General features: G+C 44.3%; 1 protein-coding gene across 8 annotated transcripts in view; it reads left to right on the forward strand.

Annotated features, from left to right (window-relative positions):
* LOC111649545 (transcription factor COE3) overlaps positions 1 to 14,104 on the forward strand; it is a 68,775-nt gene that overhangs the window by 41,564 nt on the left and 13,107 nt on the right. For 2 of the 8 annotated variants that reach the window (XM_087172010.1, XM_087172012.1), the window contains exons 8-10: positions 1,056 to 1,197; positions 6,030 to 6,163; positions 6,307 to 6,433. In XM_087172010.1, coding sequence (XP_087028136.1) covers positions 1,056 to 1,197; positions 6,030 to 6,163; positions 6,307 to 6,433 — 403 coding nt within the window. The remainder of the gene's footprint in view (positions 1 to 1,055; positions 1,198 to 6,029; positions 6,164 to 6,306; positions 6,434 to 14,104) is intronic. The other 6 variants (XM_087172011.1, XM_087172013.1, XM_023399294.2 and 3 more) reach the window with 3 other exon arrangements.

The following is a 14,104-nucleotide window of genomic DNA, read 5'->3' on the forward strand; positions in this document are numbered from 1 at the left end:
CAGGAACTAAGTTGCAGCCTCTCATTTTTTGTGAAATTAAAATGTTAACGTTAAGTCTAAAACAACAAGAGTTCTGATTTTTTTTTTTTTTTTTTTTCAATTTGCTGATGTTCATCCCTTGTCTTCACTCCAAGAGTTAGAGTGTCATTTTTCCCCCCAAATATATTTCCCAGATGCTCCAGCATAGGTGTTTCTCTGGCCAAAGTTGTGTATGCTGCATGCCTTCCACTCCACTTATTACCCCCAAAAACCAGCTGGAGGCCAGAGAGGGCCCAATCCATCATCCTCAGCTTGGCCCAGCTCTGAACCTGCTCACAAGAATGGAGCTCTTTCACTTCCCCATCTCTCCCCCTACACCCCCCACCCTTCCCAAACCAACCCAAAAAAAAAAAAGAGAGAAAAAAGAAAAAGCTACCCCCCTAAATTCCACTGCTACACCGAGGTCACTTACCGGCGAAGCAAACCTGAGAGGGGCTCTCTGTTTCCGGCTCAGGAACACTTTGGCCATTCACACGCGGCTCACTGTTTGGAGATGTGGTAGCCAAAAAACAACAACAAAAATAAGCATTATGAAATATGGAGTGTGGCTTGGAATCTGATCCTGGTAAAATGTTTGTTGAGTGATGGGATGGAGTACGGTTCAGCTGGTAATGACTCCAGTAATATTTTAAAAGGGAGGCCTTCCGTCCTCAAATAGATGGACAAGCTGATCAATAATTCTGAGCTTCGCCTATGATGACAGTTGGTAGAGTGGGTGAACGGAAATGGTATTTTAGTGATTGAAAAGTCAATTAGCCGTACACAAATGCAAGACTCTAAAAACCAAAAACAAAATGGCTGCGAAGCCAAGGAAACTGTAACGTGATACGTCCAAAGAGAACGACAGCTTCAAGAGGTTTGACAATAGTAATCAATACCACACACGCATGTACGTGGACACAACAGTATTTCTCAAGCATTCATGTATCCTCTGTACTCCAGAAGAATTCTCTGTTTGTATTTTCCTTTTCCACAATAATGCTATATTACATGTTTCACCTTCACTCCTGTTGCAGGTTGTCGTATCGACGACCGTCAATGTGGACGGCCATGTCTTGGCTGTCTCTGACAACATGTTCGTACACAACAATTCCAAGCATGGGCGAAGGGCTCGCAGACTCGACCCTTCAGAAGGTACGCCTCCTTATCTGGAGAATGGTAGGCACATTTTTACATCTTATAATTTGCTACGCTCCTTTTTTCCTTTTAGTTTCTATTCAGACATCCTCCCATTTTACAAACCACACACCTACTGTAGCTGCTTCTAGTTCCTTAGAACCTTTTGTTCCTCCATCACTTTCATTTTTTTTTTAAGTTGCTTTTTTGCCTCCCTCATACCTACTGTTATTTCTTCACTGGAAATAGCATGCATTACTAAGTGTATTCATCATTTTAATATCACTAATGATGATGATAATACTCAGACAAATTCAAGATTTAAAAATGTTACACTACTTCCAGTCTCCTAATGCACCTACATTTGTCCTAAAAGCGTATGTGAAACATGATCAAATTGCTTAAGAATTTGGCTGTGAGGTCAATTTCCTGTCATTGGGCTCTGCAGATTTAGCTGTGTGTGTGTGAAAGAGAGAGAGAGAGAGAGCTGAAACAGGGGGAGGAAGGAGAAAGAGAGAGAGGAAGGGGGGGGTTGGAAGGGTGGGTTGATGGTGTGTGTGTGTGTGTGTGTGTGTGTGGGGAGGAGGTGGGGTGGGGGGTGGCCTATGAGAAAAACAGAACTTACTGTTTTTCCTCCAACTGATTCCATATGATAGACTGATTGCCTGCTCAGCCAAAAAGAGAGAAAAGAAGGACCACCAAACCATGGGAAATCCAAAAAGTAAAACGCACTAAACATAACCTTGTGACCCTCATGGCCTCCACTCGCAGATGGGAGCACACACAGCTGAAAGATTGTAAGAAAAAAAAAAAAAAAACTGACTTGGGCCAATTGTGCAAATTGCTTATCTTCAGATTTCAAGAGCCAATTATGGCTGGGCAAACAGTTTATATACACCACTGACTAAAACAAGCTTCTCTACACATTAATGGGCATTAATGGTTCTATCACCAAAAGCAAATGTAATGTTTAATACAACAACGACTAATAAAAAAAATAAAAAAAAAAAAAAAAAAAAAGACTAGACAATTAATATATCTCAGTGCTCTCCAGTCCTAGTGGGGGAAAAGCTAATCTATTTGTTTTTGTCTTTATTAATGACTCCTCTACTGGAGAACAAAATCAAATAATTAAAGTCCTGCCCGGAGCACCAAAGTCATTATGTTCGCTGACGTTCTGTTTGTGTGTTTCACGTTTATGACACGATAGGTGTGGATCGCCTAGCAACCAGTTTCTTAATGAGGAGAGCAATTAAAGAGGTTGAGCCCTCGCCTCCATGTTCCCCCACTCCCACGGGACCCTCTGTGTTTTGTGTGTGTGTGTGTGTGTGTGTGTGTGTGTGTGTGTGTGTGTGTGTGTGTGTGTGTGTGCTTGTGTTCTTTACAGGTTACCCCAACCCATCCTTTTCTTCCTCTCTTCTCCACACTCTTCAAAGCAGCAGAGTGACGCCCCGTAAAGCAAGAAAAGAAGCTATTGTCAATCGCCCAGTTGAACATGTCTTTGTCTAATAACTTTAATACACCTTGCTTAACCGTGTGTGCTCCCACAAGTTAAGATTTTTTTTTTTTTTTTTTTTTTTTCCCTCTTCTCTCGCTCCCAGACTCAGCTCCAAAACAAACTAATTTAACATGCATCAACAACGCTCGCTTGCTTTGTTTAAGTCACCTTTAACAAACAGAGATGTGACACATGAGGAAAGGAGACCCGGTCATAAAATGTAATTCCAGCCTTACCCTCCATAGTGCTCTGACAACTAGCAGGCAGACAGAGAGCGTGCTTTAAATTAGCAACACATTCTTCCTCTGGAGTTCACTGGGCGAGAAGCCTCAGATATGTGGCCGGCTGGCTGCCTGTCTGACTGACTGACTGACTGACTGTGTGGCTGAAACAGAGAGGCATCCTTCCTCTCAGCTCACATTGCACTTTGCAAACCCACCGCCTCGCATTGATCAAGACGTGCTGCCCCCTATTGGCACAGAGATGGGATAGCCCGCAGATGACAGACTGAATCTCACCATGTGACATTTTTGTTCACTTGTGTGGACTGTCACACAACAAGCATATTATGCATTCAGACACGAATGTGCTTTGTGGCTGCCTGTCACTCAAACATGTATAGATTCAGGCTCAAAGGTGCATAAACATGCTCACAAATAGCTGAGTCTTTCACACACAGCATCACCCCCCCCCCCACTCACACACACACACACACACACACACATACACAAACAGCACAGCACTGACACGAATATCTGTCTCTTTTTCTCACTCACACACACACACGCGCGCGCACACACACACGTTCCTTAGCTCAGTTCCACCATTATAGAGCCCCAGACAATATAGGAGACTCAGCATAGAGCCTGCAGCGCCTGCCTCATTTGCATGCCAAGTGGCTGTAATGCTGTTAGGGTTTATGCAATAAAGACAAGTGAATCCAGACTGCTGGGCCTAAGAGGAAGAAAGAGAGGGAGAAAAGAAGGGGGGAAAAAGGAGAGGAGGAAAGGAGAAAGAGAAGGAGAGAGTATGAGAGAGAGAGGTTCAGAGTGAGAGAGAGGCAGAGGGAGAGAGAGGGAGAGAGAGGGAGAGAGAGTCAAAGGGAACAGATGGCCCAGGGAGAGGTAAAAGGTATAATCCCATCAGCTGCACTATCAACCGACCATCTGGACATCCCACAGCACAATTACAACACATTTCAGCAGGCAGAACAAAGGACGGCTTCGCGGGGCCACATTAGACCTGTTTGAGTGTCACAATACTAGAGCAGGGACCTCCTCCGCTCAGATCTCGGATCAGTTTTGACGTCCTCTACAGCCAAACCCTAACCAGCGAGGAAAAAGATTAGGATAGATCATAGATCGGCTGCCTGCGGTCATTTCACGGTATACTGGATCTTGAAATAAATTCAAGTAACAATTCAGCACAAAAAAAACAAAACAAACAAACCCCAAAACAAGTGATGACATATAAATTCAAATCACATGAATTTCCTCTACTGTAGCCCAAAGTTTGCAAAGACTTAGTGATGCAACACTCACACCGGCAGGCCGGCTCTTTGCATCCTCATCCGTCCACTCCTCATGATGCCTATCATCTGCTGAGGGGGCATTGTGCGTGTCTGTCATCAGATCGCCTGCGCTGACTGTGTAATCCACTTCGCCACGGTCCCCATTCAGCACATGCTCCCCTCTCTGTCTGTGCATTGAGACATATGCAAATTTTTAGGCAGAAGGGTGGACGGCTTAGGGCCTCAGTCGCTGCCTCTCCATGGGTCCTACTGTGTGTGGGAGGGGGCACTGGGATTTCCGAGGTGGTGCGCCTGTGTTTGTGTGTGCGTGCGTGTGTGTGTGTGTGTGTGTGTGTGTGTGTGTGTGTGTGTGTGTGTGTGTGTGTGTGTGTGTGTGTGCATACGCGCACGACTGTGGATGCCTGTCGTAGGTTTTTGAGGCTGCAGCTGCCCCCCAACAGTCACCGTCACCATCAGGCCCTCTTCTTGCCTCCTCCTCCTTCCCCCCCCCTCTCTCATCCCCAAAGTCAATTTGTTTACAGTAATTTTGAAGGGTGAATTATTTGCTGTAATCGTCCGCACTGATGAAGGTCAGGCCCTTAGAGGGGGCCCAGCATGCCCATAGAGGGTTGGTCCTCTTTCAGACGCTCCGCTTCGCAATTAAGGAAAGCAAATGTCACTCCTCCAGCCCTCACAAATGAAAATCTGTACGAGGTGATTAGCATGAAGTCAACAGCGCCTGTTAAAGTCAGATTCCCTGTAGTACCAATGTGTGTGTGTGCACTTTATGGGCAGGGAGAGAGAGCAAACATGACCTGAACAGACCCAACAGCAAGGCAAACAAAGGGAGATGTCTTGTCTGAGGTGATTCATACAACAATGGCCGACTGTGATTTACTTACTGGATGGAAAGGATAATAGAGGTTTAGAGCTGAGCTTGTAAAGTAAGAAGGAACTTGCTGAAATAGTTTCTCACATTTTGAGGAGTAGGAAAAACATGCACAATTCATAGTGTATTAAAAGATATTGATGGAAATAGATTAAATTTGATATTGCTATTTTATGGCTAGCTGTCATGCTATTCCTGTTGTAAACACGGTGTTGTGCTGAACACCATATTAAGGTAATGCATCAAATGACAGTGAATGTGAGGCACCAGATCACTCAAATTAGATTATAATAACAACCCAGACTGTTGATGAATGGCAGAGCTACGTAGCAGAAGTCATGCCAGATGAAAAGCATTGTAATAAACAATATGAAATGGATTGAATCGATCACAAAAAGAAAGAAAAAAAAACTCAATCTGAATAATTCATGAGTGCATTTCACGTTATGAAACCTGAAACTACACTCCATGTGTCTGCACTGTACTGCATATGCAGAACAAAGGTAATGAAATAACATGAACCAGCAAAGCTTTAGCTTGTCATTTCCACTTTAACAGCCTGTATTCTTGACTCATTTGAGATGTGTTCAACTTTGAAATTTTACTGTACATGCGAGTGCATGCTTAATCAATTCTGATAGCTACATTTGCCCTGACACATAATTTGCTCCATCAAATCATTTTCCTGGCGAGCCCGGCGTTTAGCCTTTGTGAAGTGGACCATTTGAAGGGTCTGCTTAACTACACCACTCCAGCGCGCTGATAAATGATTTTGATTCTCATGCCTTAAAGGACAAATCCATCATTTTTTTTTTTTTTTTTTTACCAGGGGCAATTTCCATGATATGTCTTTGTGAGAGAGACATGGAGGGCTGAACGTAGAGGTGATGCAGTAATGTGTCTGTGTGGAAAGAGACATGGGCCCCCACTGCTGAAGTCTAGGTGCTGAATTTGCTCTTCTCTTTGTCTTGGATAAGCAGCCACCCCGTGCATCAAGGCTATCAGCCCCAGTGAGGGATGGACCACTGGAGGAGCCACTGTCATCATCATAGGGGACAACTTCTTTGATGGCCTACAAGTCGTGTTCGGCACCATGCTCGTATGGAGTGAGGTATGATGTCTTTGCTACTGAAATTCAGTCCGAATATTACAAATTCAAAAAGCTGTCAAAAACTTTCTAGCCAACACTGATAACAGCACATAGTCTGTGGTTCATTATTGCAGAGGGCTCATTGTTTCTTTTCACTTCCTCAGCTGATAACTCCCCACGCCATCCGCGTCCAGACTCCACCTCGGCACATCCCCGGTGTTGTGGAAGTCACGCTGTCCTACAAGTCCAAGCAGTTCTGCAAAGGCGCCCCTGGGAGATTTGTCTATACTGGTGAGTCGAACCCCTCTCTCCCTCTCTTCCTACAGGCCTCTCCTGTGCCTCTGCTCCCTCTCCTACCTCTGTCTGGATGGAGCCCTCTGCTCCATGTCGAGGCGCTATTAATGGACTAACCAGTGCCCTGCTCGCTGAATGTTAAATGTGTGAGATCTGCCCCGCTAGCGAAAAGGTGTTTTCGTGGAGGGGCTCCTACAAGTGCAACTCGACCCCCCTCTGACCTGCCATCATACAAGGGCGCTGCCAAGCCCTGTTAAACTCAAGCTGTCAGGATGACTCATTCTGCCAGTTTGCTTAATCTACCCTGTTGTGAGACTGATAATGCTTTCTGCTAATTTGCTGATTTCATAAGGCAAAATGTGATTTCATGTTTTTTTATGAATCAGGTTAGAGAAGCAATATCTAGGTTAAGTGCGTGAGTGTGCCTGAAGTTATTCTGTGAATTCATGCATGGGAGAGAAAGTGTGCACAGAGAGACGACACGGATGTGTATGTTGGAGAGAAAGGGTGTGTGTGTCACACTATAAGTAAGGGATCTGATTATCTTGGCTAACAGAAGGAAGTGGTGGTCTTATCTGTCATCATTGGTGAGGAGACAGAGGTTGCGGGGGTCAGAACCTGTCTGACCTGGAAGCCTCTGTCTGTTCCAACTCTGATGGGCAGAATGAAACAGGGGCGCGTCAAAGCCACTCTCACTTCCCCCAGCACCCCCAGGCCTCCAGCACAGCCCTGGCCTTGAGCAGAGCAGAATTGCAAAGTGAGGGCTGGTTCCCCCCCACACACACACACACACACACACACACATACGCACCCACCCCTCCAAAACCCCCGTCCAGACCCCTCCATCCTGGGGCAGCTGTTTCTCATCAAGTCCCCCCCCCCCTCCTTCTCTTGCTCCCCAAACCTCCACCACTTCAACCCCCAGCCATCCGTCCCCTTCTCCTCCAACCGTGCAGTCTGGCCCAGCTCTCCTGCATTTAACCTCCCTAGCAGGAGCGGAGCAGAGGCCAACAAGGCACCGGGATAATGAAACAGGAGTGTAGTGTGGCTGCGTGAGTGTATGTGTGTCTGTTTGTGTGAGCAAGCGAGCAGCGAGAAAGTGTGTGTGTGTCCGTGTGTACATGTGTTACTGCACAGCCCTGAGAAGGTGTATAAGTTAAGACATTAATGGCTTCTATAGCACCCTGGTGAAAGTGCCAGGTCCCTTAAGAACAGACCCCATTAGTCACAGAGGCTAAGCGGATTGGGATGATTACCATCAGGTTTTACTGGGGAAACGTGTCCCCCTTCTTTCTATCTTTGTTGATCCCCCTCCCCATTCTTCCTCTCTGTCTTCCCTGGGTTCCTACTCACTTCCAGTTAGTATAAAGATACAATTACCCCTTGAGGCAATGGTGGTACAATTGATTAGTGCGGTGAATTAAAAGAGAAAGTCACCAATAGACAGGTCCAGCTCCTCTCCACTGCTCTGCTATTCCCTGTGTGGCTCACCCTGATTGTACAAGGGTTGACGCTTGAGAGAATGAAACCGTTAAAGAGAGCGGGATGCATAACGCCAGAATGAGGTATCACTGATTCCATATGTACAGTAATTGCCAGGTGAAAGGATGTTAGCTACTTCTCTCAGACATTAAAGTGTGAATGGGTTGATGCGTTGAGTGCAGGAGAGTGGATCATGTATTTAAGGGTGAAACAGCTCATTTCAAAACCGTAGCGTTTCTTTCTGTGATACAGCACTTGAACAAATGACACTACACAAGCAAATAGATTTGAAATGACCCAGGGTTACAATAGCAAATTACATGGGCTGAGAAGGGCATGTAGTGAAACAGTGCTGTCTGAAAGGCACAGAGTGTTCCGGTGTCATATTGGAGAGCAACATGTGCATATCAAAGGTCTAGTTATCAAAGCATATGGCTTCAAGCGTGACTTCAGAGCACGGCTTGAGAGGAGTGCCTTTTTAGTCATTTTTTTTTTCATGTTGACTCTTCTTGCACCACCACCCTAATTGTGGAGATTTAACTCGCTCAATTTAAGAAATTATCACAAATTACCAAGAGTCAACACAGAGGAGACTGCAGTCAATTCGAACAGCAGAGGGACACGTCCTCACTCGGGTTAGTACCCTGGAACGGCTCCAAAACTCACAATCCATTCTCAGAAAGAGAGCACCCTGTAGTGTATGTCAAATAATCCTGTTGGCATTGACTATTGAATGTTTAAAACACTAATGAGACAAACAGACATACTATATAAAAGTTTAGTAGGCTGTAGTTTACTGACTGCTTCAAGGAGCTTATATCTGTACTTTAATTGCCACATTTTTAAAGCAATGACATGTTAGCTATTTTTGCTATTTTACAGTCTATACCTTTTACCTTCTAACAAAGTGTTGTCCCTTGGCGGTTGCTTGCTTGTCCTCTGTCTAATCCATGTATTGGTTATCCATTGGTCCGGACAGGACTAGTAGAACCAACTGTCAGCAAGGTTGTAGAAAATCAAAAGGAGAAAGTCCTGGCTGTACCTGAGTCAATACTTTATTATACTTTACACTTTATTAAGCGCTGCAAACAGTACATGCTGGTTTGATCAGATATTTTTTAAAGGAAAAGTCTCCATTTTCAGCCTCATTTGCAGCATCTTAACCTTTTTACTGCATACTTACAGTACTGTATGAAAGAGTAAATCATAAATAAAAACTTTGACCGTACAATTTATCCAATTTAAGCTCCTAATTGCATCAGAGCTTTTGGTTTTCTATCTTGGCCAAGTTTCCATGCGAGCTCCCCTCCAGGGGCAACGATGCAGGCCCTTGGTAATATGGTTCTGCAAGCAGTCCTAACACACTCAGCCACTATTTATCCTAATCAGTGACATCCACATAACCAGGATTGCTTAAAATGAACCCCTTCCGCGCCCCAGAAAACGCACATTTACCGGGACCCCATTTGTCATGGGTAAATTGAGGGTCAGTAAACTTCGCCTGTATCCTCCAGTGGGGATCCAGGACATGCATCATAACGTTAGGAGAGAATGATTGGCGAAGGCGAGCTGTCACACATTTGTCAGGGGGAAGGGAACATTATTTGCTAATTTCCCAAGCTGGGCACTGACAGGGTGCTTCGTCTTCAGACCTTTGGTGACCAGCATGGCTTCTCAGCTATTAGTACAAGTCAAGTGTTTTTTCTTTTTTTTTTTCTTCCTCACCGTAAAGCGGCAGTAATAAGAGCCATTCCTTCGACCTCACAAGATCGCAGCACACTGGGTGAAGGATTTTGGATGGAGCAGATGCCCCATACAGTGAGCTGCTCTTGCCAGGTCTTAGTTGAGGCCAGACAGCCTTGAGGGCTGATGGATCACAAAGTTTCCTCGTCAAGGTGACGCTATCGACTCCACTGCACCAAAATCTGACAAAATGGGTATGAGGCAGTCATTCATCAACATAAGGACAAAGGGGTCATGTGTGCTTCACTCAATACTGGTGGAGATCAAGAAATGTCAGTCCTGCAAGGGATGGAAAAGGAAGATGTTGATAGTGCAGGAGTCAGATCTCTTTTTAATTAAGCTTCAACTGCAATTTATGAATGTAAAAGAAAAAAATCACAATTTCTGTCTTTACGTGCATGAACAATTAACTCCACCAAAACTAAACCAGCAGCCTTCTTGTTCAGCAAGCCAGAGATATAAATAGTGATATCCAGTGCTCCAATCCAAAATTAAACTCACTTCCTGTTCCACTCTTAGAAAGAGGAACAAAATGTTATGTAGTTTTGGACCCCCCCCCCCAAAAAAAAAAAGGAAAAAAAGAAAAAAAAATTAAATAAACAAACACTCTTTATCGGAGCATATCAGATAGGGCACTATTCAGCCTGTGAGTCGGGCCTATCCTTACGTCTCCTCTCCGCCCTGCCGTCACTTTGAAGTCCCAGACTCAGAAGCTGATCAGATGGAGAGCTTCCTTTTCATTTCCTGTCCTGCAGCGTTGGGTGTGGTACTCCACTGGTTGCTGGTCAGTGATGGGGTGTGGCCTACAGCAAAGATATGCTATAATCAAAGGCATTCAAGGAGGTATGTAAACAGATCAGAGGAGGACATGCTAAAAAACTGTATATAATCATTGTATAGTTAAAATCCCTAAATCTACTACAAGCAGCGTGTCAGATTTGAGATAATTTTAATATATCTGCAGTTTTTTTTTTTTAAATTCAACCTGCAGTATGAAGTGCTACAATGAAAAGGGACGACATAGGCATTTATAAATGTCATCGCCACAGTCAAGTGGGTTGTAACCAGTTGGCACAACAGTTTTAGCATGTGTCAAAGCATGTTATCCACTAGCCATATCCCCATACCTGCCTGTCTCATTACAACTCTGGTATTTAGCACTAGCTCCACAGGAGTGAGGCAGACACTCGTTGCCAAGTTAGATGGGCCTGGTTTGAAGGCCTTGTGAGCTTGTGTGGAGCGCGACAAGGTTCCATGGAGGAAGGTCCTTGTGTCCAATTAGAGGGCTGACGTGACACGTGCTCGCACTCCCCCACTGTCAGGCAGCTTGTCAGGTAGGCTTTGAGAAGCACACTGTGGCATTATTCCACAGCGTGTTATCAGCAAGTGACCTGTGAAATCCAGCTCCAGGAAATTGATTGAAATAAGTACTTGCAGTTGGGCATGTATTTTCTCCCACTACATCTCTCTGTGAAATGCATTGTGGGTATCTTTCAAGAGAAAAATGAAAGTATGGGCGTGTGTTTTTCCTCCCAGTAAGGATGGTATTCATTGATTTAATTTTAATTGGAGCCACTTTTTGTCCCACAGTATTGTTAGAGGTCTGTTTTGTAATGGCTCTTAAAATGGATTGTCCTCACTAAGTCACAGCATCAGTCCTCTGCCACAGGAAAGATAGACAGAGGAGACAGGGAAGGGGGGGGGGGACTCTTGATAGACGAGGATCTTTCCCCTCCTCCTCTTTTCTCTTCCTCCTCTTCTTGCCCCATTTTCAGTATGATCCACACCCAACGGGCTTGAAAAGAATTCCACCCCCCCCACATACACACACACACACACACACTGCCGCATTTTGATTGAAATTCATCGGCAAGTTTATTGAGAAATGAATGAGGGAGGCAGCACGGTATTGACTTTGAGAGGAAAACACAACTCATCTTGAATGAGGGGGAAAACGCGGCCGTAATTTAGCCGTCATCGATCTGCGCCCCGTCCATGTATTGATCTTCATTTTACAATATTAATTTGCGCTTGCAATCAGCTGTGAAGGGAACCCATTTGATTTCTGTTGGCTGGTAATGTGTGAAAGTCCGCCGACGTCCTTCGAGAAGTGGCACACATACTTTAGATGTCATCTAACAGGATTGAACAGGTGTCTTTGGCCCTTTCTAATAATACAACCGATATGAAGGGAGTCTGAAATTATGGATCTGCAATCTGTAACATTGCTCCCTTTTAACCGTGTTAATTACATTTTATCTGTTGCAGGAGCAATATCTGCTGGAGACTGTAACTGTCTAGGTTTTTTCATCTGTATTGGCTCAAAGTTCATGAAATTTCAATGATCATTGATCTGTCTCCATTGATTTATCTTAACTGCAGATCTTTGAAATTTTAATTTCCTGTTCATCTTGAGACTGCTGGAGATGGAATCACTCAGTGATAACTGGCTGCAGTGGATGGAGATGATATGGTCAGTGTTAAAACAGATGAGGTTTGCTTTGCGTGGGTTTGCTGTGGAAATTCCAATTTGGTTTGGTTTGTTTTTTCGTTTTTTTTTTTTTTAAGATGGTCCCTACGTCTGCATGTGTGTTTTCCATTCTCTCAACACTGGAATATTTCTATACTGTGCAGCAGCATGACTTCCGAGTATCCTACCTCTGTATGCACAGTATTCATTTTTAACTCCTTACAGTAACACTGAGAAGATATTCACTCTTTCTGTGTCTCTACTGTAGACTACACTGAGCATCAGCCAGACGAGGTCATTATGTGTGCTGATGCTGTTCTGAACTGCATCCATCTAACAGACTGCAGGTGCCTAAAAGGCTTCAGTTAGACTGTTTGATAAGTCACAAATGCAATAACACTTGAATGAACTTCTGCCTGTGCTGTTTATCTGTCTCCCCCTTTCCAACTCCCACTCCACCTCTAATTTGTGTTAAGGGGAAAGAAAAAAAATAACTGCTCAATGGTGTAGGAGGAGTGGAGATAAGCTCGAAGCAGTTAAGTATAATTAGCGAAAGTAATAGCTGGCAAATGGCAACAAGGCTAGGTTTTTATCTCCTGGAAAGATAGAGTTATCGTAATAAGCTGTAATGGCTGGCAGGAATGCTAGTACTCTGTGCAAGCTTCCATTCAGGCTCATAGACTTAACAAGGAACAATTTCCCTTAAATTTACTGCTTTGCTCAAACATTTCCCTATGTTTATACCCCGATACTGTAAGTCAATACATGTGTTCAATCCCCTTCCATATAGACCGAGGGCACACAGTGGTGTATTGCCATGTAAGCACTTCTGGCTGCCAACGTCGGCCATGTTACACTGTTCCTGTAGAGCGGTTACTCATGTCCTATTTCTAGAGAACATGGAGAAGGAGCAGCAGACCACACTCAGATGCCATGTACACGCCATCCACTCTACATTTTAAGTAAAGTGGCTAGACTGAGGCGGCTAGAGGGGCTCTCAGAGAAAATGTGTTAGTGGCATGAAAGGACAGGCAGATTAAGGCGTCAGATCAAAATAAGATTGGGGAAGTGCACATTCCAGCCAGAGGAATTCCACTGAAGCCCTGCCATGAATGCTTGTGCGCATGCGTGATATTCAAAATTGGAAATGATATGGTCACAGCTGCACACCGAGTCATGCATTCCATCTCTTCATATTCTGAAACACGATCGTTGGCCCTCCTGAGTGAGAAAAATTACTGAAATATTCATAAAAAAGAATTCTTCCATACGTGGATGAAAAAGACGCAGAATCTTTTAGTCATCTTATCGTGTTGATTTTTACTCATACGTGGAAATAATTCTTTTGCTGTTAAATTTCAAACGTATTTGCTGTCACTTTTGCTGTCTCATTGCTTTTGTTAAATTCTAATCATCTCTGAAATTAAACCATGGAAACAAATCTATGAACAATTATATCTCTCTGTAAATGTAACACAAGCAGGGAAAAAGATATAAGCCATGTAATTGAACAAAACATGCAACCTGTCTAAATCTGAGCAGAAGATGAGAGAAAATGAAAATTCTATTAGTCCATAATGTTCCCTCTGCCCCCTCTGCCCCCCGCCCCCCCTCCCATGTGCTCTTCATCTCTCCTGCAAAGTATTCAAATGCAAGCCCTGCCTTACCTCCCTGTGTCTCTTTTTCTCTAATTATCCATGAGGTCAGTAAGCAAAATGGGGAAGAAGCCAGGAGATCAATACAAATTATCCCTGAGCAAACCAGTGCTGACAGTTTGAATTGCAGCATATGTTTACCCAAAATCAGGCAATTTATCTTAATATCAGGCGAGTAATGCAGCAGGGGTGAGAGGTCACACAATCTCTCCACCTCATAATTACCCGCCTCTAAAACAGGAAAGTGGTATTGATTGGCCGCGGGCCGGGAAGCGGGCGTGACTGGAACGTGCCAGCGACCCCCCACCCCACCCTCCC

Source organism: Seriola lalandi, unplaced genomic scaffold, assembly GCF_002814215.2.
Source record: "Seriola lalandi dorsalis isolate HSWRI2012SDOR001 ecotype SW California unplaced genomic scaffold, Sedor1 jcf7180002051200, whole genome shotgun sequence".
NCBI lineage: Eukaryota > Metazoa > Chordata > Actinopteri > Carangiformes > Carangidae > Seriola > Seriola lalandi.